At 56.5% G+C, this 27,720-nt stretch overlaps 2 protein-coding genes across 4 annotated transcripts; both read left to right on the top strand.

Moving 5' to 3' along the window:
• The first annotated feature begins 5,880 nt into the window (after positions 1–5,880).
• On the top strand, positions 5,881–13,828 carry Pgls (6-phosphogluconolactonase). The gene is made up of 5 exons (XM_046437486.2): positions 5,881–6,207; positions 9,205–9,312; positions 9,960–10,061; positions 10,471–10,611; positions 13,480–13,828. The coding sequence occupies exons 1-5, from the start codon at positions 5,920–5,922 to the stop codon at positions 13,615–13,617; spliced, it is 777 nt and encodes a 258-aa protein (XP_046293442.1). The 5' UTR covers positions 5,881–5,919; the 3' UTR covers positions 13,618–13,828.
• Positions 13,829–16,322: 2,494 nt separating this feature from the next.
• Niban3 (niban apoptosis regulator 3) lies at positions 16,323–27,386 on the top strand. 3 transcript variants are annotated; one of them, XM_046437244.2, is made up of 15 exons: positions 16,324–16,525; positions 18,102–18,232; positions 18,760–18,885; positions 19,246–19,360; positions 21,208–21,375; positions 21,987–22,102; positions 22,178–22,282; positions 22,398–22,560; positions 22,850–23,040; positions 23,907–24,065; positions 24,410–24,526; positions 24,603–24,710; positions 25,346–25,463; positions 26,771–26,854; positions 26,985–27,386. In XM_046437244.2, exons 1-15 carry the CDS (start codon positions 16,471–16,473, stop codon positions 26,999–27,001), a joined length of 1,773 nt encoding a protein of 590 aa, XP_046293200.1. In that variant the 5' UTR covers positions 16,324–16,470; the 3' UTR covers positions 27,002–27,386. The 3 variants fall into 3 exon arrangements, with proteins under 3 accessions (XP_046293199.1, XP_046293200.1, XP_046293201.1); XM_046437243.2 differs by having other exon boundaries at positions 16,323–16,525; positions 21,987–22,282; XM_046437245.2 differs by lacking the exon at positions 18,102–18,232 and having other exon boundaries at positions 16,393–16,525; positions 21,987–22,282.
• The last annotated feature ends 334 nt before the right edge of the window (positions 27,387–27,720 follow it).

Below are 27,720 nucleotides of genomic sequence, written 5' to 3'. Positions count from 1 at the left end.
TCTGTCTGTCTGTCTCCCCTTCTTATTAAGCCATCAGGACTCAACACGGGGCTCCACCCTGATGGATCTAATGATTTCCCAAAGACCCCGTCTCTCAACTCCAGGAATGAGGTGCAGGGAGGGAAATGCAGTCCTTGCCAAGAGCACCTGGCAAGAAGGTGTCCCAGTATCCCTTTTTCCTGTCCCAAAGCCTGTGACTGTAGATGTGCTTGTGTTCAGGAGGTCCCTCCGGGGGTGAGACGGTACCCTGAGGACTTTAGGATCAAGCTGTGGGGTTTCGTGTGTGTTGGGGTTGGAATCCGGGGCTCGCACGTGCGAGGTGGTGCCCTACCATGAGCTCCGGCTCCAGCCTTGTTATTTTTTTATTTTGAGACAGGGTCTTCTAAGCTGGCCTCAGACTGGGTCCTTCTGCCCCAGTCTCCTGAGCAGCTGGGATTACCGACAAGGGCACAGTCTCCAGCTAAAATTGTTAATAATTTTGTGCGTGAAACCCAGTTCCGTGGTGTGCAGTTTCCCCCGTGGCATAGTTTGCTCTAGGAGTTTGCTCTGGGGGTGGAAGGTAGCTCTGCAGCGGAGCAGGTCCTGGTACACCGAGGCCCTGGCTTGCACCCCCCCACCAGAAAAGAAAAAAATACATAAAAAATTTTTTTTGGAGCATTTCAGATTTCATGTTTTGGATTAGGGATGCTCAACCTATATCACACAAAACAGTTCCACTGTCCTAAAAGACCCTGTGCTTGGCTCCTCACCCCTCCCTGTCACCTGGCAGGCGCTGCTCTTGCTTTCCCACGGTGGCACCAGCAGTCACCTGTCTTCTCGGTTTGGCTTTCGCCTGGCAAAATGCCTGTCGGTCTCCACTGCGTCTCCTCGTGGCATGGTGCTACAGTTTTGACTTGATTTTGGCGGAGCCGGGCTGGAACCCAGGACCTCCTGCATGCCCAGCACCCACTCACCACTGGGCTGCACCCAGCCCTGGAGAGTTCTGGAAGGTTTTTTTTTTTTTTTTTTTTTTGGTACCAGGGATTGAACTCAGGGGCACTCGACCTCGGAGCCACATCCCAGCCCTTTTAATATTTTCTTTAGAGACAGGGTCTCACTAAGTTGCTTAGCACCTTGCTGTTGCTGAGGCTGGCTTTGAACCCACGTTCCTCCTGCCTCAGCCTCCCCTGCTGCTGGGATGGCAGGCGTGGACCACCGCGCCCCGCCAGTTCTGGAGTTTTTCATCTGCCCAGTGGGAAGCTCCATGATGCCCCAGTGCCCCTCAACATGGAGAAGACAGCCAGGATCAGAAGGACTCGGCCCACGCCCCTTCTTTATGGGAGGCCCTGGGATGATCTGCACAGAGGGACATTTGTACCTGTGATGCGGGAGCCTGGCATAGGCAGGTGGCCCTGAGAGCAGGGACCGAGCAGCACGTGGCTGAGGAATGCTGGAGGGGATGCCAGGAGGAGGGTGCAGGTCACTGAGGCACGTGGGGGAGAGCCAGGGCCCTGGCCTGCTCCCCCCAAGGGCCCTGGTCCCTTTTGGGGGGATCCAGGTGCACCGGGTGCCCTCAGACTCCTTCCACCGCGCAGTGGCTTCCAGCCAGCACCCGGGTTTTGCATCTTGGCTCCTGCTGTCTTCCACGTGTGGGACACCATTTCTCTCCACCCCCGCACTCCGCCCGGTCACCTCTGTATTTCTTCAATTGAAATATTCACATCCATAATATTCATCTTCTTAAAATGAATAATTTAATGGCTTTTAGTATATTCAAGAGGTTGTGCAACTATCACTACTATTTTGTTTATGGAGCTGGGGATTGAACCCAGGGCCTTGTGCATGTGAGGCAAGCACTCTACCAGCTGAGCTCTATCCCCAGTCCCAGTCACTACTATTTAATTGCAGAAAAGTTTCTCCAACTCATGGAAACCCCGCCCCTATGGGCAGTCACCCCCAGCCCACCCCCACCGGACCCTGGCAACCATTCATCTGTTTTCTGCTTCTGTGGATCTCCTTGCTCTGGACATTTCTTATCAATGGGATCACACACTGTGTGGCCTTTTGTCTGGATTTTGTTATTTGGCATCAAGTTTTCAAGGCTCATCCACATCCAAGCCTGTGGCAGGGCTTCCTTCTTTTTACAGCTAAGTAATGTTCCACTGTGTGGATGGATCATACTCTGTGGACCCAGTCATCTGTGGATGGACAGTGTGGTTTACATTTTTGACTGTTATAAGTAATGCTGTTGTGCCAGATATGGTGGTGCACACCTGCAATCCCAACTCAGGAGGCTGAGGCAGGAGGATCACAAATTTGAGGCCAGCCTCAGCAGCTTAGTGAGAGCCTGTCTCAAAAAATAAATAGGGCTGGGGATGTGGCTCAGTAGTAAAGCACTCAGTTCTCAGTTCCAAAAGTAATTACATAATGCTATTGTGAACATTCTCTTGGGTGTACATCTCGGTGTGGAAATGCCAGATCACACATTCACACTTAACCCTTTCAGGAAGTGCCAGTCTGTTTTCAAAGTGGCTGCACCACTTGACCTTCCACCTGCAATGCTGGGGTCCACCTGTTTTTTTTCTTTTTTTCTTTCATCCTCACCAGCACTTGTCATCTGCCTTTTCGATCATAGCCATCCTGATGTCTTGATGTGCATTTCCACGGTGGCTCAAGAACTGGCCCTCTTCTCACGAGCCATTGGTCCTTTGCCTATATTCTTTGGAGGAATATCTTAGATACTTCTTGGCCTTCACCTTTTGAAAAATTTCAAGATTTCCTTCCACTTGGTGGGTTTTCTTTTCCCCTTCTTGAGAGTGTCCTTGTAAGACAAAGTCTTGACGGAGTCTGGTTTCTCGTTTTTGTTGCTTGTACCTTCAGCGCCCACCAAGGCAAAGTCAAGTCATCAAGACAGTGTGGCTTGGTGTAAGGACATACAGACCAGTGAATAAAACCAAGAGTGCCCAAATAAACCCCCCCACACACCTGTGGTCGTCTGGTCTTCAGTGTGGGCACAAGAACTGGTCATTGGGAAAAGAATAGTCTTTCAACCAGTGATCTAGCTCAAGGTCCTGAGGATTTACGCCTTTGTGTTCTTCCAAGTTTCTTGGCTTTAGCGTTTACATTTAGGTCTTTGTGGGAGGCTGTTGTGCTGTGTGACCAGCATTTTCCTTCCCTGATTGTTTGGGGCTCTGTGGGTCACTTCCCGTGATCTGACCACATCAAAGTGGCCCTAGATGACTGCCCCGATCCTTGAAGTAGTAGAATGTGTCTTCGTGCACGGGCGTGCCTTCCTGCAGCCCCATTTGTGATACTACCCCTTTGCCCGGTTTGGGATAGAATGTTCCATGGAAACGCCCTTTGTGTGTCCCCTTCTCTTGCTCTGCCTTTGGGTGTGGCCTTCCTAGGTGTCAGTCAACCTGCTGACAGCAGACATCACGAAGCTAGGCTCAACCCCCTGAAACCTGGCCCCTTGCCTCATCTGAATGGCTTCTCCTCAACAAAAGGGGTCAGCATGTGCTCGCTCTCTTTCTGGGGACCCTTAAGGTCAGAGGAGCTGTCACAGGACCCCAAAGAAAAAGGTATTTCTCTTTGTGTGCTTATTTCATGCAGCCCAGTTCCCCTGGAGTGACCCTGAGTGTTTTTGTCGCTGGTCTTGAATACATTTTCAGTTAATTTTTGTATACAGTGTGAGGTGGGGATCTGTATCAGTTTTCTAGCTGCTGTAACAAAATTACCACAAACACAGGGGCTTAAAATAACACATACCTTACAGGCCTAAACACTGGACGTCAGAAATGGATTTCACTAAATCCAGGGTGTCTGCAGGCTGTATGTTTAGAGGCTCTGGTTGCGAATCTATTTCCTCGCCTTTTCCAGCTTTGGGACCACCTGCAGCTCTTGGCTCTGGGCCTCCTTGTCCACCTAGCAACAGAGGGCTGAGTCTTCCTGACAACATCACCCCTCTGGGTATCCCTCTTCTGCTTTGCTCTTCTATTTATAAGGACTTTTTTGGTTACCTTGGGCCATCCAGAAAACCTATTTAAGGACAACTGGGTATCAACCTAATTTCATCTGCCATCACAGTCCCCCCTTGTAAACTATCCTCATACCTTTAGGCATTCAGAGTGTTAGGGGTGGCCATCTTGTGGGGGGCATTATTCTACATAGCAGAGTCCAGCTTCCTTCTTCTCTAGGTGGCTATCCCATTGTTCCAGCACCATTTATTGAAAAGACTTTTTGCTTTTTCCCAGTAAATGCTGATTGAGCAAGCAATTTACTTCTGAGCCACACCCTCAGCCCTGAAGAGACCTTTTTCCCCATTGAAGAGACCTGGCCCCTTGTTAAAGACTGACCACAACATATGGGTTTATTTTTGCATCTCAGTTCTGTTGCCTGAGGCCTGACTCTGGGGATCCAACCAAGCAGCTCTGGCCTCCAGCCCCAAACACCAAACAGAAAAGATAATGGAGAAAGGCGTGAAATGAACTGATTAGAATCATGTCCTTAGCCATGTCTTCAAGGGACTGACAATGACTTTGAGTTTCTACAGAAAGGAGAATGAGGGCAAGCACTTGGGGTTTGTACAGTTGGAGGCTTTTCACAGCTGCCAAAGCAGATGATCTTGAGGTGTGGGCTGCCCATCATTATCTCAGGATTGGTCAAGTGGAGCCTCGTCCACAGTAAGAAAGGACAGCTTCAACTCACCTCATGCTGTTTATCAGGGAGGTTGAATCTTTACACGTGGTGACTCAGAGCACAGGAGACAGATGCAATACGGGGACAGAGATGCCAAGTCTTTAATCCTGGTTTTAGCTACCCATCAGACAACTGCAGGCACAAGTGAAGATAGTCAGTCCTTGTTACAGTTCTACTCACTGATCTACATGTCTGTCTTTAGGCCAATACCACACTGGCCTGAATACTGTAGCTTTGTAGTAAGTTTAAAACTAGGAAGTGTGAATTCCTTGTGAATTTTAGGACCAGCTTTTCAATTTCTACAAAAAAAAAAAAAAGTTTGCATTTTGATAGTGATTATTTTGCATCTCTACAACTTGGGGAGTACTGCCATCTTATTTTCCAATCCATGAACATGGGACGTCTTTCCATGAACATCTTTAACTTTCTTCAGTGAAATCTTCATTTTCAGTGTACAGGTCTTGCACTTCTGTTGTTACTCCTGAGTATTTTATTCTCTATGATGCTATGGCAAGTGGAATTGTTTTGACACTGATTTTAAAATGCACTGAGTGAGTCTCATTGCACTTAACTATACTCCACCGAATTACCTCAGCACTGGAAGGAGCCGCTCCTTACACCCCCAGGCCTTGCAGCCCTCTGCTCCTCAAATCCCTCCTTACCCAAGTCATGGAGCTCATCAGGTGCAACCAGGCGGGAGGGCTTTTTGGGTCCTCGGAGGGACCCAGCAGCCTCCAGAGTGTTTGCTAAAGCAATTCAACAGATGTACTGAGCTCCTACTCTGTGTCAGACACAGTTCGGGAGGCTCGCCAGGCATCAATGAATAAAACAAAACAAACACCTTGACTCTTAGGGAGTTATGTTTTAATTAGAAGAGACAACAAATGCAACAGATAAATAAAGTTAACAGATGTCAAAGCCCACCAAAATACCACCTTCTCCAGGAAACCTTCCCGAATCTCCTCACGCCATCCCAACCCCATGTCCCCTTCTGTGGGGACGCAGGCCTGCCTCCGAGCTCCTCCTAAGCCAGCTCAGGGAAGGGCTCAGGCCTAGCTCGCAAAGATTCAAAGGTTGGGCACAGAAGACATCGCCCTTCCCTGTCGGGGCTTCACTTGCCGGACTGCGCATGTGCGTAGCGCAGACCGACCAAAGAGCTCAGGTGTGGCGGGGTTGGCCTTCGCGCAGGCGCACTGGCGGCCGCCGAGAGCGCTTCCGTCTCCCGGCCGCCCCGCCGTCGCCATGGCCGCGCCCGCCTCGGGCCTCATCTCGGTGTTCTCGAGCCCGCAGGAACTGGGCGCGTCATTAGCGCAGTTGGTGGCGCAGCGGGCTGCGTGCTGCCTGGAAGGGACCCGGGGCCGCTTCGCGCTCGGCCTGTCGGGCGGCAGCCTCGTGTCGATGCTGGCCCGTGAGCTGCCCGCCGCCGCCGCCCCCGCCGGGCCCGCCAGCCTAGCGCGGTGGACGCTGGGTTTCTGCGACGAGCGGCTGGTGCCCTTCGAGCACGCCGAGAGCACGTACGGCCTCTACCGGGTGAGAACTACGGGGGCCGCCGGGGATCATGCCGAGAGGGCCCCGCCCACCGCCCGAGCCTCGCCTTTGTGGGTGGGGTCACTCAGGGCCTCGCCGTGTCCTCTGCAGTTGTTTGGGGACTGACTGATGGGTGTCCTGAGGTGCCACCTGGACCACACCACTCTCCAATTCTACGTGGGTGGTCCAGTGTGACTAGGCAGAGGGACAGGTTTGGCCAAAGAGCTAGAAGTGACACTAAATAACGCATTGTATCACAAGTTCCATTGGTGGCCGCCCTGCGTGTAAGGGGACCGAAGAGCCTGGCGTCTGGGATCCGGGTGGAGCCGGGCCCTGTACCTTATCTGGGGCTGAGAGGAGGATCGCGAGTTCAAAACCCGCTGCAGCAACTTAGCGAGACCCTGTCTCTAAAGAAAATACTTTAAAAATGGGTTTGGAATGCGGCTCAGTGATTAAGTGGCCCTGGGTTCAATCCCCAGTGCCAAAAAAGAAAAAGAAAGTGTGTTGTTCCTTTCCTTGTGCAACTTTTTTAAAACTTTGCATTTTTTAAAATTAAGAGACAAAATTCTAACAAAGCAGCAAAAGAGAGATTATGTGTCCCCGTTGTGGAGTCCTGTGCTCTGTGCTAGGGCTGCAAAGGGGAGCCCGGCGGTTTCCTCCAGGGCTTGCAGCATAGACGGCCCCCCATCCAGCACGAGCGAGCTGGCTTGGAAGGCTGCAGGAGCTGGCCGTGGAGAGCTGGCACAAGGGGACGCTGCCAAACCAAAGGCCATGTCAGGCCCGGACTTGCTCCTTCTGCTGGTTTTCTAGAGCTGCGAAGCAAATGACCACATACGGAGGGCTTAAAAACCACAGGAATTGATGTCCTCACCCACTGAAGGTTAGAGCTGGAGTCAGGGGGTCCCACTGCCACGCTGCATTGGGAGCTCTGGGGGAGGGTCTTCCTGTCGGGGTTCCTTGGCTAGTGGCAGCCTCCTCTGTTCCCAGGGCCTTCTCTCATTCCTTTCGTCCTAGGATGCCAGTCTTCTAAGTGACTTTGGGATAACCCAGTCTAGAATGAATGGGTCTTAACTAATTTCATCGGAAGTTACACTCTTTCTTCTTCCGTAGCACTGGATGAGCCAGGGCCTCACACACGCAGAGCAAGCTCTCTCCCACTGAGCTTCACTCCCAGCCCTTTTTATTTTATTTTGAGACAGGGTCTGACTAAGTTGCTGAGGCTGGCCTCAAACTTGTGATCCTCCTGCCTCAGCCTCCTATGTAGCTGGGAGTAGAGATGTGCCCCAGCACACCCCAGTTGTAACCCTATTTCTTAGCAAGATCATATTCTGGGGTTCTAGGTGGTTGTGAGTTCTGGAGGTCCACCATTCACCCCACTACAGGGTGCAGAGGCATTTCCCTCCTTGAGGTGGGACCTGGGTCCTCTAGGCCTCTGCATTTCTGCTGCGAGGCCTTGGCCCTGTTGCTGTGGGAGAATCAGCCGGGGCCGCCCTCCTGGGGACCTGCAGCATTCGCAGCATGTTCAGAAGGAACCCGCCAGTTCCACCGGCCATTCTGTTTCTAGGGACCTGATCCCCTGAAGCCACCTAGCCCCTGCTCCAGACTCCCTGGAAGCCCAGCCTGACCTGGGGCGCCCTGTCCCCATGACCACCGAGGGGCAACTCCCGGGAGAACCTGCAGGGGCAGGGGTGGAGTAAGTGAAGGGACTCTGGAGTCGCCTGGCCCCAGCCAGGCTGTGAGGAGCCCTGGGCCGGAAAGGGCCTCGAGAGGGTGTCCCTCCTCTGGGCTTCTGTGTCCACTGCGTCTGTGGGGCGTCGGCTCGAGGCCACCCAGGAGGGTGGTGTGTAGTAGCATTGCCCTGGGGAGGGGACAGCCCGGGGCCTGTAGCCCATGTGACGATGTGATGATGTGCTGAGGGAGGAACTGGAAGGAGGTGACAGAAAGGGGCCTGGGCGCTTCCAGCTGGGTTTGTGCTGCAGGGCCTGAATGTTCATGTCCCCACAAGTCAGGCTGAAGTCCTAACCCCAAGGAGATGGCCCTGGGAGGTGGGGCCTTGGGGAGGTGACGAAGGCCCACCTTAGAGACCAGGAGACCCTCCGAGTCCCTTCCTGGGCACGAGGACCCAGTGGGACCGTCTGAACCGCAGGCAGCCCCTCGCCACACGGAGTCCCCTGGAGCCCGTGGCCTGGGCTTCCCACGCTCCAGAGCTGTTGTCCTCAGGCCGCCCCATCTGCTCCTTTGTCACAGCATTCCAGTAGACAGACAGGGACAGAGCAGGGACGCCCGACCAACAGTGAATCCGATCTTGCCCCTGCACAGCTCACATACCCTCCGTGGCTCCCTACTGCCCCAACATGGAGCTCCTTCTCAGGCGCGCAGCACGTGGGCGGGGCAGCTGGCAGGTCCTGCATCCCTGTCCCTACCTGCTCTGGGGACACTGGAGTGTCATCGCTTCTCCTCTGTGGCCTGCGCAGCATTGCGGTGGCTGAGCTGCCCTTGGCTTGAGGTTGGGCTCCGAGACGCTGTGGGAGGTCGCTGTCGGCTGTCTCAGCAGGTCAGGGGTCTGGGGCCGCCTCCCTGCCACAGGTCAGGGTGGCCCTGCGGCCCGCAGTGGGAAAGGTGCGGGCACAGGAGGAGGCGGCCGAGAGGCCCAGGAGTTGTGTAGGGGGATGGCAAGGCGGAGGGTGGGGCCATGACCGTGGACTTGAAGGACCCCCGGTGGAAAGCTGCTGGTAGCACTTGGCCACTGTGACTCCAGCTCGTCCAGGGTGGCCACTCTCCCTTTGCGGGGACCCTCCTGTTCTGGCCCCAAGGGCAGCCGAGGTCCCAGTGAACCTTGTCCCGAGGGCCGTGTTACCTGGGCCCAGGAATCTGGTCTTGGCCAGGAACGGTCTCAGCGCCTCCGTCTCCCCGGGTGTAAGTGGGAACAGGACAGCGCCTCAGCTGGAGGATCCAGGTGGTCACATCGCTGTTGGTGACATTGTCCCCCTGTCTCCACAGACGCAGCTGCTCTCCAGACTGCCCATCCCAGACAGCCGAGTGATCACCATTGACCCCACGCTGCCCGTGGAGGAGGCAGCCGAGGACTACGCCAACAAGCTGAGACAGGTGGGTCCCTCCGAGCAGCCCTGTGACCGTCAGCAACCAGAGGTGGCCCTGAGGCCGCTCCGCAGAGGAAACACCCTGAGGACTCAGCCCCACGTGGGGGAGCTCTAGGGTTGCCTGGCTGCTGACATGCAGTGGTGGGTCCAGGTCCCGACATCTTGGGGACAGTTGTGTCCCCAGACCCGGGCCAGGACTCTTAGCCAGTCGGACACATGAAAAGTGGAACCTCAGATTATAATCTCCTCCATCACAAGCACCACAGTACTGTTTCCTGGGTTCCAGCTATAGCTGTCCTGTGGGACCCTCTGGGTGTTGATTCCCGTAGTCCTCGTCACACACCAAGACCTGAAGGTGATGAGGTCGCTTCTACTGAGTGCTGCGGTGCTGACGTGTGACTGTAGGTCATCAGAGAGGGTGACTGTGATGCCTAACAGAATGCAAATGCTAAGCAAGTCGTCTCTCGCTGTGTTACTTAGGGAATGATGACGAGGAAGAGGGCCGAGCCGTTCAGTGTGGACGCAGCTTAGAAACTGTTTTCCATCCAGAACTTGGAGGCAGGAGCAGAGGGCGGGTCGTATTGTGTTCCTCTTTCTGACAAATCCCCGTTTCCTCCCATGCCCTCGCGCTCTCAACCCCTCTCCCCTGCCCAGGCCTTCCAAGGAGATTCCATCCCGGTTTTCGACCTGCTGATCCTGGGGGTGGGCCCTGATGGCCACACCTGCTCCCTCTTTCCAGACCACCCACTCCTGCAGGTGAGAGCACCCGCGTAGACCCTTCGGACCTGTGACCCAAGCCCCTGGCGTCTGAACAGCAGAGGGTGGTGGCCCAAGGTGGCGGTGGTGGCTAAAGCCAGGCCTGAGACTGGCCTGCACCAGCCCCACCTGCCCAGCCCTGCTGAGCCCCACGTGACCCACCCTAAACAGAGACCTCAAGCAGGGGGTGCAGCTCAGCGGTAGAGCACTGACCTAGCATGTGTTCCATCTCCATCTCTATGTTTGATCTCCATCTCTGCAAAAACAGGTGGGGGGACCTTAAATAACCTGCCTTAGGACTGTTGGGAGAGCATGGGATAAGGGATGGGCAAGGCCTGGAGTGCACAAGTGTTCAGGCAGTAGAAATACGCTTGTCTTCTGTTCCCTACCATGGGCCTTCCTTTCCCAGGAGCAAGAGAAGATTGTGGCCCCCATCAGTGACTCCCCAAAGCCACCTCCACAGCGTGTGACCCTTACGCTACCTGTGCTAAATGCAGCCCGAACTGTTATCTTTGTGGCCACTGGAGAAGGCAAGGCTGCTGTTCTGAAGGTAATGGCCAGGGGTTCCAGTCCCAGGAGGGTTATGGGCACCAGGGATATGACCAGAATATGACCCCAAATGCTATTGTGCTAGAGAAATCAGATCTGAAATAATTCACTGATTCTTGAATCAAAGGGGGAAATCAAAGTTGCAATTATGGGATAGTTAGGAATTAACACACATGAAATGAAATTGATGTAGCATGGCCAAAGATGTGCTCAGAAGTAAATTCATAGCATAAAATACATAATTTTTTGTTTGTTTTTTGTACCAGGGATTGAATCTAGAAGTGTTTAACCACTGAGGCACTAGCCCTTTTTGTTTTATTTTGAGACAGGGCCTTGCTAAATTGATAAGTTGCTGAAGCTGACCTCAAACTTGCAATCCTTCTGCCCCAGCCTCTCAGGTTGCTGGGATTACAGATGTGTGCCATCACCCCCAACTTAAATGCATAATTTAAAAAAAAAAAAATTTTTGTTGTTGTTACTGGAGATTGAGTCCCTACCACTGAGCTATGCCCCCAGCCATTTTATTTTGAGACAGGGTCTCAGTAAGTTCTTGAGGCTGGCCCCAGCCTCTGAGTTGCTGGAATTACAGGTGTGTGCCACCATTCCCAGAACTCAAATGAATTTTTAAAATTATTAAAGAGGAAACAGTAAATGCTTTATTTTAGAATTAGGAAGAGGGCAATAATATTAAATTGAAGAGGGCTGGGGTTGTGGCTCAGTGTTAGAGCACTTGCCTAGCATGCATGAGGCACTGGGTTAGATCCTCAGCATCCCAAAAAACAAAAAATAAAGATAATGTGTCCACCTAAAACTAAAAAATATTTTTAAACAATATTAAATTGAAGAAAAGATAGCAGAAGGAGTAAGTGCAGTTAAAATCAGAAGTTGATGGCTTGGTTAATATTTTTTAAAGTCTAAAATAAGTAGATCCAAAAGATGGACAAAGCCCTGTAAGTGCTAATCAAGAGAAAAAAACAATGTTGCATTAGGAATAAGATACAATATAGCTACACAGAACATTTTAAGAAAGTATAGAATAAAATATTAAAAATAAGCTGTAAGTTGGGCTTGGGTGGTGGCTCAGTGAAAGAGCACTCGCCTCGCACACGTAAGGCCCTGGGCTCCATCCTCAGCACCACATATAAATAAACGAATGAAATAAATGTATTGTGTCCAACTACAACTAAAAAATAAATATTTAAAAAAAAATAAGCTGTAAGTAATTTCTAAAAATGTTCAAGTGCCATTGTCAAACAGGCCAATGGGCGACTGTGGAAGACACTAGAATATTTTTTGAATATGTAATAAAAATAAAAGCTGTCGAGCCCGGACGTCTTCCCAGGGTGGCTTAGTGCTGGGGTTCAAGGTGCACGACTCTGGATGGTCCTGTAGGCCAAGCTCCCTGCCAGCGATGGCCAGCGTGCAGCCCCCCACGCCCCAGCTCTCCCACCTTAGGGGGGTGGGGGGGGTCCCCAGGGACTCCCCACAGGTGGGTCCACGTGGCTGCTGCTGCGAGTGGGAGCTCAGGCCAGCGACTCGCCTCCCCGGGCCGTGGCAGGAATCGAGGTCCCCAAAGCTGTCGTAGAGGTGAAGACACACAGAGAACTTGGGGGGCAAAAGGCAGACAGTGTCCCTCAGTGTCCACAGAAGATTGTTCTAGAACAATCTGGAGACCAAAATCCATCCGAAGTCCCTTCTGTAAAATCATGCACTGTTGCACCCCAGCTGGGCACATCCTCTGTAGCCTTCAAATGTCCCTTGGGGACTTAGGAAACCAGATATAGTGTCACGGCCCTGTAAAGAGGTGTCGTGTAATCCCAGTGGCTTGGGAGACGGAGGCCAGAGGATGGCGGGTTCAAACCAGCCTCAGCAACGGTGGGGCCCAAGCAACTCAGGGAGGCTGTGTCCCTAAAGAAAATACAGAACAGGGCTGGGAGGTGGCTCAGTGGTCAGTGCCCCTGAGTTCAGTCCCTGGTACCAAAAAAAATTTAAAAAAATAAAAGAGTTCTACTGTGTTATTTAGGGAATCACAACAAAGGAAGATGTCGGAACGGGTTCAACACACTTTTCTTTTTTCTGGAATGTGCTGGGTGTCTGGTGGGTGGATCCCGTGGAGGCAGAACCCCTGGACGCAGCACCTGCCCACACTCGGCCATCTGCATTCATAACTCCCAGTCAGGTCAGGGTCAGCACCCCACGGCCTCCCGGACCACATCGCGCCAGCTGGGCACGGTCCTACCTTGGTAGATGATTGGGCACAAAAGTCAAATGAAAAAAAGAAGAAATTTCTAGAAAATTCTGATTTCACTGCCCTTAGGGAAGTCTTCCTAGCGCACCCACCACTTGGGTACAGATCAGCTGCAGCTGCTGTAGCAGGGACCGGGCCGTCACCTGTGAGGCTAGACGCCCCGAGCTCTGGCCTCCACAGGGGGAGCTGGCCCAGCACCACAGCCGCGGGCGGGGCCCTGCCCATGGCTACGGGTCGGGGCAGCTGAGGAGGGCGGAGGCTGAGCATCCCGAATCCAAAGTGTCCCCAAGTCCCAAAGTTTGAGCTCCAGCAGAAGGCCCCAGTGGACAATCCCACACCCGGGAACTGTCCCCTGCAGAGATGTGAAGTTTCAGTTTTTCACTCCAGATACAAGAATCAGTGCGTGTGGGAGGGGTGGACGGAGCACCATGTCCTGTCCCCAAGATGCTCCACCCCAGACCTGGGTGTGCACAGTCCCGAATCCAAAAACCCAGTTTCCGCCGCTCTCCCGGCCACGCGCTGTGGCAGGGACTACCGGCCACTTGGTCCTTTTCAGGAGTCACCGTGGGGCTCTGAGAGGCCGAGGGCGCTGGGGTCTCACGCTCTGTCCCCTCCTCGCAGCGCATTCTGGAGGACAAGGAGGAGAAGCCGCTGCCCGCCGCCCTGGTCCAGCCCCACACGGGGACGCTGCGCTGGTTCCTGGACGAAGCGGCCGCCCGCCTCCTGTCGGTGCCCTTTGAGAAGCATTCCACGTTGTAGCCGGCAGGGGGACGCCAGGGCCACCAGGGCCACTGAGGCTGTGCGCCAGGGACCTCCCGGGGCTGGGCCCCTCTGGCCACCGCTCCCGGCTGCGTTTGGGAGGAGCCACGTGGTGCTACGAGAAGGAAGGGACCTGGCCGCCAGCTCTGCCTGGCAGGGTCAGCCACGCTGTGGGCCGGTGACCTGGGTATTAAAGGGAGCATTGCTGGAAGTCCCCACTGTCCTGTGGTCCTTCATGACAGCAGCCCTGGGGACCCCGCCCGCAGCCTGGCCCATTGGCACAGGGTGGGGCCTGATGTCCCCGGGGCCAGGGCACCTGCTGTGGCCGAAACAAAGTTCCACAAACTGGGTGGCCGAGGACAGGAGAGAGTCACCCTGTCCTCGCCGTGGCAGTGGGAAGTCCCAAGTCAGTGTGGGGGGCGGGTTCCCAGAGGCCCCGAGGCAGGCTCCACCCCAGGCCTCTCCTGCTTCTGGTGGCCACTGCCTTCATCCTTGGCGTCCCTGGGCTTGGGGACGCCTCGCTGCAGTCACAGCCTCTGTCTTCTCGTGGCTGTCACCTTGTCTGTCTGTCTGTCCTCCCGCTCTTCCTCCTTCCTCTGCGGTGCCAGGAGGTGAACCCAGGGCCTCCACGTGCGAGGCCACCACTCAGTAGTGGCTCCACCTCCGAGCCGCGCCCAGCCCTTTTGATCTTATTTTGGGTCAGTCTTGCTGAGTTGCCCAGGCTGGCCTTCAACTTTCGATCCTCCTGCCTCAGCCTCCAGAGTGGCTGGGATCATAGGTGTGTGCCACGGTGCTCGGCCTCTCTCCTGTTGTTAAAAGGACGGCCGTGGTTGGAATTGGGACCACCCTAAGGAGTCCCCTCTGCAGAGACCCTTATTACAAATCATGTCACATTCTGAAGTTTCAGGGTCAGGATGTGGACCCGTTCTGGGGGCCACAGTTCCTCCTCAGCACACGTCCCCTGAGTGCTGACTGCCCGGCAGGGCCAGCGGTGGCCCCTGGGTCTGGCCGATGGCAGGCCTGCTCAGCACCTGAGGCCACCAATGTGCCCAGTTCTGCCCAGAGTGGCGCTGTGCTGTTTCCCCAGAGTGCCCGCCGCTGCCCACCCTACAGCTTCTCCCAGCTCCAGGGACCCCACTCAGGAGGCTGGTGGGCACCTGGACTGCTCAGCCCTGCGCAGCTCTGGGGGGTGTGGAGGTCCTGGGGCAGCCCCGCAGGCTGAGCACAGGTGGGAATTGAAACTGCCTCTAGAGGCAGCTGCGCGGGAGGGAGGGAGGGGGAGGGAGGCCGGAGCCACAGAAAGTGAAGTTCCCTTGGACATCTGGTCCCCTAGAGAGGAAGTGAGGCACCTGAGCGGAAACTGCCCGAGAACCAGCGCGGAGCAGGAGGGAAGCCGCTGCGCTCTCAGGAGGGCAGCTGTGATGGAGGCTGGGTGGATGGAGGCTGGGCGGGGGCTGAGCCCAGAGGAGGGGAAGGTGGGTGTGAGGACCTGGGGCAAGGGCCCTGCGGGGCGTGTGGCCATCTCCATCCCTGCTATGCCACATTCCAGCCGCAGGGCCTTTGCATGTGCTGTGCCTGCTGTCCAGTTGTCCCCTTTTCCTAGCTTGGCCTCGCTCCTCTAGGCCCTCAGGCCACCTTCCCCTCCCCCTAGGCATTTGCCATCCCCCCCTCCATTGCCCCCACCCTTATTATCTGACAGTTTGGTCACTGTGTTTATTTGCTCCCCTGTGACTGATGGTCCCTGGTGGTCTGTTTTTTGCCACTTCTGCACCCTGTGCTGCGTGGAGTGATGTTGAAAGAAAAGATGAATCCTGTGGTATTCATGCAGGGCACGTTCAGATGTGACAGATGGCTTCAACAAAATAGAAGTTCATGTCTTTCTCTGGAGAGAAGGCAGCCAGGGATGATGGAGCAATGTCATAAACTCTTGGGGACCCCAGTTCCTTCTACATTATTGCTGTGCCAACACCATCATGTGGGATCTGCCTCATGGTCCAAGGGGACTGCTTATGCTCTAGCCATTGTGTCTGTATCTCAGCCACTGGAAGAGGAAGAAGAAAAGGAGATTGACTCTAGGGAAGCATCCCGGGATTTACCCCAGACACTTCTGCTCACACCTTCATGGCTGGACTCTGTAGCACAGCCCCGTGTAGCCGCAAGGGAGGCTGGGAGACGTTATCCATTTAGTAGCCTTGTAATGGAGACCCCAGGGAATGTGCTCTGTTCACTCATCAGAGCCCCTGGGCTGGGGGCAGGGCAAGGAGAGGGAGGGGGCTGGTGATGGGCTGGGGGGTGGGGCAGTGCCGAAGGACTTGGGGTGAAGCCTCAGGGTCCCCCCTCTTTCCTTCGAGGATCCCCATCCTCTAGGACCCCAGCTTGGGGACTTGTGGGGACTTCTAAGCCAGAACTGGGTCCTCTTCAGACCCAGCGTCACCCAGCACAGGGAGGCACAGGTGGGGGGTGGACGCCAGGACTGAGGTGCCCTTCATGTCCATCCCCCTTCCCTGCCCCCACACCCGACTGCTGTCCTGTCCTGCTGCATGTCTGCCCTGCATCTCTCCCCCAAAGCCACTCAGGGCTTTCCCCCCCTGTCCCCACAACCTCCCCTGGGACTGCCCCAGAGAAACCACCAGCTCTGGGAGCTTGGCCCCCGGGGACTGGAGGAGGACACAGGTGCAGGGCGGGGCACGTTGGCATCTGCACCCCTACACCCCGCCCTGCCGGCTTCTGAATGGCCATGCGCCCAGGCCACCAGGCACCTTGTTCCTGGGGTGTCCCGTGCCCAGCAACCTGGGAGGCTGTGGGGAGAAGCGGTGTCCTCTCCACCCCAGGGGCCCCGGGGACCACAGCAGGATGGGGGCCCGGCCCTCCAGTCCCCTGGACAAGCAGCAGCAGCAGCAACTGAAGGGTGAGCCGGGGGTGGGGCGGGGGGGCACGGCCGGCAGCCGGGTGAGCCCAGGGCGGCAGTGACTTCCAGACGGAGCGGTGATTTCTAGGTATAAGTATGTTCCAGGTTTTGCGTGGGATAGACTTATGCTGGACAAGGCTCCTTATTTAAATGAATTCAAATGTGACTAATGTTCTGCATTTTTATTTGGTGAATCCGATGACCTGTTTGGGGCAAGGTTTCAAAGTATGGGGCATGGGACTAGGTGGGAGGTGTCCTGGGCACAGTTGGGCCCCAAAGGATGGCCCTCCTAGGTGGCTGGGCCCAGCAGGTCCCTCTGCATGCCCTGGGGACTGAGGAGTCAGAGCCAGAGTTGGTGCTGTCTGAGTCACTGTGTTCCCTCATATTGAGATTGAGCACCTACTGTGTGCTGAGTCCTGGGGACATGGTGAGGAAAGAGGGACAAGTCATGGTCAACCAAATGGCAGTTGGACTGGAAATCACGGTGGGAGTGACAGATGGAGATGGAAGAGGGGAGACGGGGTCACATGAGGGCTGGGGAGTGTGGTGGAGTGGGCAGGCAGGAGATGTGGGAAGAGCATTGCGTCCTGGGAGGAACTGCACGTGTGCAAGGGTCTGTGGCGCGTGTTGCAGACTGCCCAAGTTCAGAATCAGGTGCTGGCCTCCCTCACTGTGCCCTTGGTGAGTGCTGTCCCCTGTCTAGGACTTATTCTCCAGTCTGTTGACAGGCAGCAAAGCCTGTCCTGGAGCGCCGCTGGAAGGACACAATGAGTCACCTGTGCAGACTTGGGATTTTTATATATATATATAGTGGTTTAAACAAGGTTAAGATTTAGCTGGGTGTGGTGCTGTACACCTACAATCCCAGCTACTTGGGAGGCTAAGGAAAGAGGATTGCAAGTTCAAGTTCAGCCTGGGCAGCTTAGTAAGACGCTGTCTCAAAAAATAAAGAGGGCGAGGATGTGGGGAAAGGCCCACTCATACACTGCTGGTGGGACTGCAAATTGGTGCAGCCAATCTGGAAAGCATTGTGGAGAGTTCTGGGAAAATTGGGAGTGGAACCACCATTTGACTCAGTTGTCCCTGTCCTCGGTCTATACCCAAAGGACTTAAAAACATCATACCACAGGGACACAGCCACATCCATGTTTATAGCAGCACAATTCACAGTAGCTAAACTGTGGAGCCACCCTGGATGCCCTTCAGTGGGTGAAGAGACTGGCGCACACACAAGGGGATGTCACTTGGCATTAAAACGTGGCGGGGCTTTTAAAAGCCTGTGAAAGTCCCCAGGCAAAGGGGCGGGAGGACTCCTGGGATGTGAGGGGTCCGCTCCAGCTCTGAGTTTGGTGACCCTGGCGTGGATGTGTGACCGGGCCTGTGCTTTAGACTGAATGACATTTACAGTAAGACACCAGCGAGGCCCAGGTCCCCGGAGCCCGTGGAGACGGTCGGGGCGCTGAGGGTGAACGGGATTCAGGGCAGGTCTCCTCGGCAGCTTCAGGGGTCCCCATCTGTTCTCTTCCCCGGCAGCTGTTTAGGGCCCAATGGGGCCGCTGTCCCTTTGTCCCCGCAGGTGAGGTGGACGTCCTGCTGAGGAACTTCCTGCCTTGTTACCGCAGGCAGCTGGCCGCATCTGTCCTGAGGCAGATCTCCAGAGAGCTGGGCCCCCAAGAGCCAGCCAGATGCCAGCTGTTTCGCAGCAAAGTGGGTGCCACTGGGTGCAGGGGCCTGAGTGTCCGGGCCCCCTCAGCCCACATGCCCTGCCACGGCCTTAGCAATATTCATCTTTGGAACAAATGTTCCCTGTGTGTGTGCTTCACACCGCATCCCTGTTAGGTCCCTAAGGACACACGGTGGCGGCAGAGGCTCACAGCCTGTAATCCCAGCAACTCAGGAGGCTGAGGCAGGAGGATCACAAGTTGGAGGCCAGCCTCTGCCACTTAGTGAGGCCCTCAGCAATTTAGTGAGATCTTCTCAAAATAAAGTATAAAAAGGGCTGGGGCTGCAGCTCAGGGGTAGAGCACCCCTGAGTTTAATTCCCAGTACCCAAAGGAAAACAGAAGGAGGAGGAGGAGGAGGAGGAGGAGGAGGAGGAGGAGGAGGAGGAGGGGGGGGGAGGAGGAGGGGGAGGAGGAGGAGCGGCATCTGGGACATAGCCAGAGCTGTCCAGGTGACAGGGAGCTGGGACACCAGCCCGCACCCTCAGCATCCCCTGGTCCTTCCTTGTGCAGAAGCTGCCGCGCGTCCGAGAGCACCGAGGGGCCCTGATGCACCTGCAGGGCCACCCGCCCCGGTGGCAGCCGGTCTTCTGCGTTCTCCGTGGGGACGGTCGTCTGGAATGGTTCAGGCACAAAGAGGTGCGCGGGTGCAGAAGAAGGGACTGCTTCTGGCGTCTTCCCTCCTGCCTTCTCCCGGCACCATGCGGGGCCAGCGCTGGCACCGGGATGCATGAGAGCCCTGTGCGCTTGGCCTGGGTGGGCGACCGCCTCGTCCCATCGCCTGAGCTGGGAGAGATCACTCTCTGGGACTCGGTTGCGCCTCCATGAAATGGGGCGAAGGTGTTCCGCTGCGCAGGGAAAATGCTCCTGGGGACCCGGTCCCGCTCAGCGCGGAGGGGGCGGGGCGCTGGGGCAGGGGGGAGGGGCTGGGCAGGGGGGGAGGGAGGGAGGGAGGCCGGTGGCATTTTCAGCCCACAGCACCTGTCCTGGATTCTGTAGGAACATGAAAGCGGGCGCCGTGTCCTCGGCTCCACCGCGCTGACGGGGTACACGCTCCTGACGTCCCAGCCTGAGTACCTCCGCCTCCTGGACGCGCTGTGCCCAGACTCCTCCGGTAGGGCTCCTGAGTCCCCAGAAGCATGTCCTTGGAGCCGGGGACCACCCTGGGTGCACGGCGGGAGCTGAGCACCCCCCCCCCCCCCGGCCTCACACACTGCGGCAATCCCCCCATCCCAGACGTGACCCCAACAGAGTCTCCAGATGTCACGGCCCCTGGCAGAGAGAGCAGCATTGCCCCTGGGGGAGCTCTCCCCCTCTGGGAAGAAACCCCACTCTCTCCAGGCTGAGAGGAGCAGTTAGGTCACCCGAGGGGAACCGAAACAGCAGCGTTGGTAAAAGCCAGAAAACCCAGAGTCAGCAGGCTCGTGGGGAGACGGACACTGGGGGAGGGGAGGTCGCCCAGATTTGGCTGCAGGGTTCATCTATCTGCTGAGGGCTCCTGAATGTGCAAGTGTGAGTGTGTGAGTGTGTGTGTATGTGTGTGTCCCCCTTTCTTTCTCTCTCTCCCTCTTTCTCCCTCTCTCTTCCTCTTCCTCCTCCAACATGGTGCAAAAAAAGGTTTAGGGTAAGAAGCAACACCCCTGGGCCAGGGTAGGCTTGGGGGTGCTATCTTGTGCCTGCCCAGCCGGCAGCCTCTTCACTGATGACCCCATTTCACAGATGAGGGTGTTGAGGCTGAGGAACGTCCCACGGTTGGTAAGGCACAGAGCCAAAATACCACCCTCGGCTTCACTGCCAAGCTCATTCTACCAGCAAACGAGGCAGAGGAAGTGCGCGGCTGCTGATTAAGGCCAACGCCCTCCTTCCGGCTGCTTGAATCAGTGATGGCCCTGACAAGCACCTGCCGAGGGAGCCCCAAACACCAAGGGGCAGAACAGCCAGTGACAGACCGGAGACCCCCTCTGTTTCACAGATGCCCCCCACACATTTGCATGTAGACTTTATTTTTTAGTTTTTATTTATTTTGCAGGGCTGGGGATGGAATCCAGGGCCTCATGGGTGCTGGGCAAATGTCCACCGCTGAGCCATGCCCCGGGCCACATGCAGACTTCAAAATCTGGATCGTGTCCAGATTTTTATCTCTGAGCTGGGAGGTCCAGGAATTTCCACTACCTGAATTTTTGGGTCTTTTCACAGTCTGTATGTGCACTCTAGAAATTAGAGCAAAATACTGAGGACTGAGGAGACCCCAAGTAAATTCCCCAAAATACACTCATTTTGCCCAATTTCCAGTTCTAGGTCATCAGTATCATATTAAGTCCATTTTATAGGCAAGAAAACTGAGGCTCAGAATGAGGAAAAAGTGTGCCCTATTTGGCCAGGCACGATGGCACATGCCTGTAATCCCAGCAGCTCAGGAGGCTGAGGCAGGAGGATCATGAGTTCAAAGCCAGCCTCAGCAATAGTGAGGCCGTTAAGCATTTCAGGGAAACCCCATCTCTAAGTAAAATACAAAAAGGGCTGGGGATGTGGCTCAGTGGTCCAGTGCCCCTGGGTTCAATTCCCAGTATGGGGAGAAAAAAAAAAGTGTGCCCAATCTGTTGAGTCAGAAAATAGTTCAGCCAGGTTTGACCCGAGGCCTGACTGACTCCAGAACTCCCGGAAACAGCTCTTGGATGTGTCCCAGCGGGGATGGATTGGTGATGGCTGCCTGGAAGCTGTGCTGAGGAGGAAGCTGGGCTGGGGAACAAGGGCTGGGATGGATTGGTGATGTCTGCCCTGGGCATACAGGGGAGGAACAGGGCCGGCCTCAGGAGTGTTCTGAAGACTGGCAGCTACACCCAGGGGGTTCATGATCATTGAGGGACTCCCCTTCCCGGAGGCTGCCGTATGTATTTTGTGGGTATCTTTTAGTGACTGAATGGATGAATGATGACTTGAATTCTTCTGGGCTGCTTTCAGGGGACCATGTGCAAGAAGAGACTGAACCCCTCTTGGAAGCGCCCGTGAGTTTCCCCCTATTCCTGCAGCACCCCTTCCGCAGGCACCTCTGCTTCTCTGCAGCCACCAGAGAGGCACAGCGAGCCTGGCGTCTAGCCCTGCAGGGTGGCATCCGACTTCGGGGCACAGGTAGGTCGCAGGAAGTTTTAGGCAGTAATGGGGCTCGGGGTTTGGGATCAGATGGCTCTGTCATGTGGGACATCTTCATATCTCAGTTTTCTTATCCATAAAATGGGTTGCTGGGGAAGATAAAAGGGACACCAGGCAGTTGTGAGAACAGTGACACCAGGGCTGTGACGGGGACACAGACCATGCCCTGCCGGAGCTCAGCCTTTGGGGTGAGGGAGGTCTTTCCAGAGGAGGAGATGTTGAAGCTGAAGTCTAGAAAAGATGAGGGGTCAGCCAGGTGAAGAAGGGAAACAGGATGGACACATGCAGTTGAACCGGTTGTTGACTGCACAAACGTACCCCCCCCCCACCTCCAGGGGCAGTTAGGGGCTTCCGTGTGGCCCGAGCTGCTGACCAGGGGCTGTGGTTGCTCATGGGGTTTCCCTTCCTCAGTGGAGTCAGGGTGCCTTATGGTGGAGGTGGTCCTGCAGGTGTGCGTTTTCTGCGGGAGGGTTCTGCTTGTGCCGAGATGCGGGGGTGGGTGGCACTTGGTGCTCCTGGTGAGCTGAGGGCCTCTCCGGCTGTTGGGGAGCCAGGCTGGGGGGGGCGTGCCCTGAGGAGCCGCCCTTCAGTCCTGCAGCGGAGCCAGGCGCCGGCTGCCCGGGCCTTCCTGGAGGCCGTCCGGCTCTACCGGCAGCACCGCGGCCACTTTGGCGAGGACGACGTGACCCTCGGCTCCGATGCGGAGGTCAGTGCTCCACCCGGCGGCATCGGGAGCCCGGGACGCCTGCGGCCGGCCCGGCGCCCACGCCCCGTCTTGCAGGTGCTGGCCGCGGTGCTGATGCGGGGGCTGCTGCCGGCGACGCGGGCCCAGAGCCTGCCGGACCCGCGGGGAGCTGGCCGCGCCCGGGCCTGGGCCTGGACGGAGGTACCGGGGTGTGGCCGGTGGGAAGGTGAGGGGCGGTGGCCCGGGTTCCCGACCCACGACGTCGCCTAACTCTCGCGTCCTCTCCCGCCCCCGGTCCTGGGCGCTGGTCCGGCAGCTCGCCGACGCCGTCTACGCCGCGGTCCTGGCGGGCGCCTCGGCGGGGCTCCGCGCCTTCCAGCCGGAGAAGGACGAGCTGCTCGCGTCCCTGGACAGGAGCCTCCGCCCGGACCTCGACCAGATGCTGCAGCTGCGGGCGCGCGTGGCGGGGAGGCTGCGGGGTGAGGCCGCGGGGTGAGGCCCCCCGCGGGAGGCCGGGTGTGGGGGCGGAGCCAGACCAGAGGGCGGGGCCTGGGAACCCTGGAGGGGGCAGGGCCGGCAGGGAAGGGGCGGGGCCCAGAGGCCGAGTGGGCGGGGCCTGGGGCGGAGCCCGGCCTGGGAGCAGGTGGGTCAGGGAAGGTGGAGGCCTGGAGGGGCGCTGTGGTCCAGGCCCTGCTGAGCCAGGGTCCCGCCCGCACCCGTCCTTGGGGTGCTCTGTGGAGACCTCAGGCCGGTGCCTTCCACAAGCAGCGGATGTCCAGGGCCCGCTGAAGGCCTGCCTGCGCCGGAAGGTGGACACGCGGCTGTCCCAGGTCACGCAGACGCTGCTGAGCACCGTGGAAGCCGCGCTCGACGCCGTGCGCACCCTCCTCGCCCAGGGCATGGACCGCCTGTCCCGCCACCTGCGTGGGAACCCCTCCGGCGCGCGGCTGCGCAGAGAGGTGAGCCGGGCGGGGGGAGTGGGACCCGCGGGTGGCAGGTCAACTGTACCCAAGGGCCACGCGAACCTTGCTTCCTTCCTTTGCAAATCCTTCTCTGATCTTTGTCTGAGGCTGCTCTTTATCTATTGTGGACCTTGGTGGAAGTCCCCTCAGCACCACGCCACAGATATTCTGCCTCAGTTTGAAACGTGAGCGGAGGGCTGGGCTGTGGCCCAGTGGTTTGCCTGGCACGTGGGAGGCACTGGCTTCGATTCTCTGCTCCGCGTGTAAGGAAATAAATAAATAACCAATAACTAAAATAACAAAAACAAAAATGTGAGCAGAGCTGGATGCCTGGCTAATCCCAGCTTCTTGAGAGGCTGAGGCAGGAGGATCGCGAGTTCAGAGTCAGCCTCAGCAAAAGCGAGGCACTAAGACCCTGCCTCTAAATAAAAAATAAAAAGGATTCATGTGGCTCAGTGGTTAAGCGCCTCTTAGTTCAATACCGCTTACCAAAAATAAAGAGAGAGAGAGAGGAGAGAGGAGAGAGAGAGAGAGGGAGGGAGGGAGGTGAGAGACTCCGTTTATGCAGCCCCAGACCCCAGCAGAAAAAGGACATCAGGTGTTGCTCATAGAGGTGATTCCGACAGGGAGCGTGTGTCCATTTACTCTCATTCATGCCAACACCACTTGTTATCGCTTTTTTCAGGTTTTCTATTTTATGTCCATCTCACCAAACCTGTTACTTACTACAAGGTTTTTGGTGACAACTGAGGTGGGATGTGTCTCCACTTGCATTTCTCCTTCAGCAAATTGGCCACAGGGACCTTGGCCTTGCTTTTCTATCCATTGATGGGTTTTCTCACCCAACCCCCCCGGGAGCACAGGTTTACGCGTTTGGGGAGATGCCCTGGGACCCGGAGCTGATGCGGAAGTGCTATCGGGAGGCTGAGCGCAGCCTTGGAACCCTGGGGCAGCTGGCAGCACCATTCGGCTTCCTGGGGACACAGAGCTTGGTGTTTGGGGTCCAGGATCTTGCACAGCAGGTGAGGAAGGGCAGGAGGCTGTGGGGGAAGAGCGGCCTCCACGGAACAGTGGCCAAGCTGTGCTAGGGGACCCGGGTGACCGGCAGAGCTGACCTGCATGTCAGAGGCAGGGATTGAGATGATCCGGTGCTGCCTGGCACACTTGTTCAGTTTGCACACTGCACAAGAACCCTTGGCAGTAGGGGTTGAACTCCAGCTGGGTCTCTACTTCCCAATCCAGGTGCCCTGGCACCTCCCCTCTTCCTGAGGTGAGAGGTGGGTGGAGGAGGGGGTGGGGAGCTGGCTGACCAGGGCAGGCTGGAGGGCCCTGGGCAGGCACGTCATCTCAGCACCTCTTCCCACAGCTCATGGCCAACGCCGTGGCCACCTTCCTGCAGCTGGCCGACCAGTGTCTGACCACCTCCCTGGACTGCCAGCAGGCGGCTGAGCAGCTGGGGAGAGTGGGAGGGCGGGTGCTGAAGGTGAGGTCTGCCGGGAGGGTGGGGTGGGCCTGGCTGCCTAAATGGCCGCGGACCGGCCCCTGGGCGTATCCTGCAGAAGTTCCAGTCGGACGGCGAGGCCGAGCAGCGCAGGTGCGTCCGGGGCTGGCTGCTGAGCATCTTCCTGCCCTTCGTGCTGAGCCAGCTCCAGCGGAGCTGCAGAACCGTGAGTTCCCGGGGGCGGGGCGGGCGTTGGGCTCTCCGTAGAAGGGACAGTGTGCTTCCTCCCTGACAAAGCCACTGTGCCCATCAGAGGCTTTTCTTCCCTGATCCTGGGACAGGACCAGGTGGCTCTTCTGGGTGTTCTGCCTTTCTCATGACCCTTGACCTGCCACCTGACGGCTGGGCGGGTCCCTGTGTTGCTGGATGGAGGAGGGAAGAGGCAGATGCACAGTATGTGAGTTGCCAGGTGTCAGGAAGGGTCTCTCTGAGAAATGACACTTGAAAAGCAAGGAACTAAAGGTACAAGCTGTGTGTCCCTGGAGGGTGTTCCAGACAGAGGGCACAGCACATGCAAAGGCCCTGAGGCAGGAGTGTATCTAACCACCTCTTAAAGGACCCATCTCTCATTGCATGCACTGGGGACTAAATTTCTAACTCATGAACTCTGGGGACAGGGTCAGACCATAGACCTTGCTAATGCTGTTCATCTGCACAACAACCCTCGGGGATATGGGTCACCGAGTCCATTTTACAGATAAGAAAACGGAGGCCCAAGTTCCCCCAGCTAATCGGGGCCCAAACCCACATCCTGGGTGTATAGAGGTCCTTGTCCCCAGGGTAGCCTGTAACTCCCCACAGTTCCAGAAGCTGCCTGAGTTTGAGGGGGACGTCCTTGCCATGGGCAGCCAGGCCCTGACCATCGAGGGCATCTACGAGGATGTCATCCGGGAAGTCTTGCTGCAGAGGATTGACCAGGGTGAGCCCGCCCCGCGGTGCCTCAGGAGGCTGGAGGCCCTGGCTGCCCCCACTTCTTGTGACACTTTCCCTTTAACCTGGGTCGGGACTGGGGTCCGGGTTCCCAGGTGGACAGTGACGGGCTCCCTGAGGGAGGGGGCATCTGAGCAAGGCCATGACAGCTGTGTGGGGTCCTCAGGGTCAGAGGGAGGCGGCAGAGCTCAAAAGCTGGGGACAACCCCCAGGTCAAACCCAAATGATGGGACTAGGAGTGGGCTTTTACCCCCGCTTCCCGCTGGGCTGGTGCCGAGGCTCCTGGGGTACTCAGGCTTGGGCAGACCCCTCCAGAGCTCCTGGGCTGGGAAGCAACTCTAGAAACATCTCCCTCCGGTCTGTTTGCCCGTGAGCCTGTGACCCCAGAGACATGTGTCTGCGCGCACGGTGGGCTGGGGGTGGGCATCAGGCAATGGCAATTCAGGGATGTCATGGCATCTGTGTGCCATCTTGCTGGCACACAGGTGTGAGAGGGAGGCTGGAGGCTGCTGGAGCCGATGGGCAAGGACTTGGAGGACAGGAAGAGGAATTTGGACTTTATTGTTTAGGCAATAGGGATCCATAGAGGGTGTGTGAGCAGAGGGAGAGAGCAGTCACACTGGAAGCTACGAAGGAGGCTGCGGTCCCCATGATCCTGGGGACAAAGAGTAGGCCCAAGCAGAGGCAGCAACCAAGGGGAGCCCAGAAGCGAGGTTAGGAACAGAGAGGAGTCTCAGAAGAGCCTGTATTTGAAGGCACAGAGGGGAGGAAGGAGCATAGGAGGTCAGAGAGGTGGCAGAAACCAGAGACGTTGCCATCCCAGGAGCCAGGGGATCCGGGCGAGGCTGTCCTTGCCTGTGGGTGGCCCAACAGGACCAGGATGCCTTAGAACAGCAGGAGTTTTAAATGAAAAAAAAAAAAAAAAAGAAAAAGAAAAAAGATTTTCTCTGACTGCAACATTCAGTCCAGATCCAGGGCCTCGGTGAGTTTCTGGTCCTGGAGGTGCTGTGGGTCCTTCAAGGCTCCATCGTCAATTGATTTCTGATGTCTGTACAGACCAGTGTATTGGGAGGGGCTGGTGGTCTCCAGGTTGGATGAGGGGTGCGAGGCTCGGTTAGCCATGTCTGCTGCTGACAGGGGCATGGCAAGAGGCTCCCTGAGCGCCCCCGGCTCAGGATCCTGGTTAAGACCTCGCCTCGAGCCTTGGCGTCTGGTGGCCTCTCTAGGAGAGTGCACGGCAGCCCCTGGGCCCCTGGGCCTCCCCAGATGCATCCAGGGGCTTATCTCTTACTTCAGAATTGAAAAGGGGCCTTGGCACCAGCGACTCGCCCTGCGCTCAGGTTGATGTCTCGGAGGCCCCGTGGCACCAGGAGGGAGCAGGTAAGACCGCGAAGTTTCCCCAGGGCTCAGTGAGTTGCTAAGGGGCCGGGGGCAGTGCAGGGTGCATGGTCTTCTGAGGAGTATGGCTTCGGGGATGGAACAGCACGTCTCTCCTGTCCTGCACGGCTAGGTGGGCCAAGCTGGTGACCATCAAGGTGATGAGAAGCCACCATCGATTCTCTGAGCTGCAGAAGGACGCTGTGGGCCCTGGCTCTGACAGGCATGTGGGCTCAGCCCTGGGAGCTGAGCCGGTGCTGAGCCTGTGACCCATCTCTTCCGGCCAGGACAAAGCAGGGTGCTTCCCATCAGCTGCTTCCTGTCCTCAACAGGAGGAGGGGACATTGTGGCCATGGGATGACCCTTGAGTCTATCATCAGTGAGGGCACTGCGAGATGGGCATATTGAGGGGTCAGTTTGTTACACAGCAATAGCTAACTAATACACTCCCCAGCTGTTCTGGAGCAGTACCCTGTCACCAATTCCTACAGATAAATGAGATAAATGGATGAATATTTGCACTAACTAGAACAAATGGTTAAAGAGTCTTTCTTTCTCTCTCCTTTTTTTCTTTAAACTCTGGATTGAACCAGGAGCACTGAGCCACATCCCCAGCACTTTTTATTTTTTTTTTATTTTGAGACAGGGTTTCACTAAATTGCTAAAGCTGGCTTTGAACTCGCCATCCTCCTGCCTCAGCCTCCCAAGTCGCTGGGATTATACGTGTGCTCCACTTGCACCCAGCCCCCTGAGACTTTTTAACCAGAACTAAATTACTGGGTGTTTTGTTCCTAGTCTTTCAGACAAACAGCTCAGGTCACAGGGAATAACCTTGTGCAGTCAGCCCTCTGAATATGTGGGATTCACAT

This window comes from Marmota monax, unplaced genomic scaffold, assembly GCF_021218885.2.
Source record: "Marmota monax isolate L192 unplaced genomic scaffold, Marmota_monax_Labrador192_F-V1.1 WCK01_AAM20220418_F8-fsc00021, whole genome shotgun sequence".
NCBI lineage: Eukaryota > Metazoa > Chordata > Mammalia > Rodentia > Sciuridae > Marmota > Marmota monax.
Note: the sequence above shows the minus strand (reverse complement) of the source record. Positions and strands in the feature narration are given on the sequence as shown.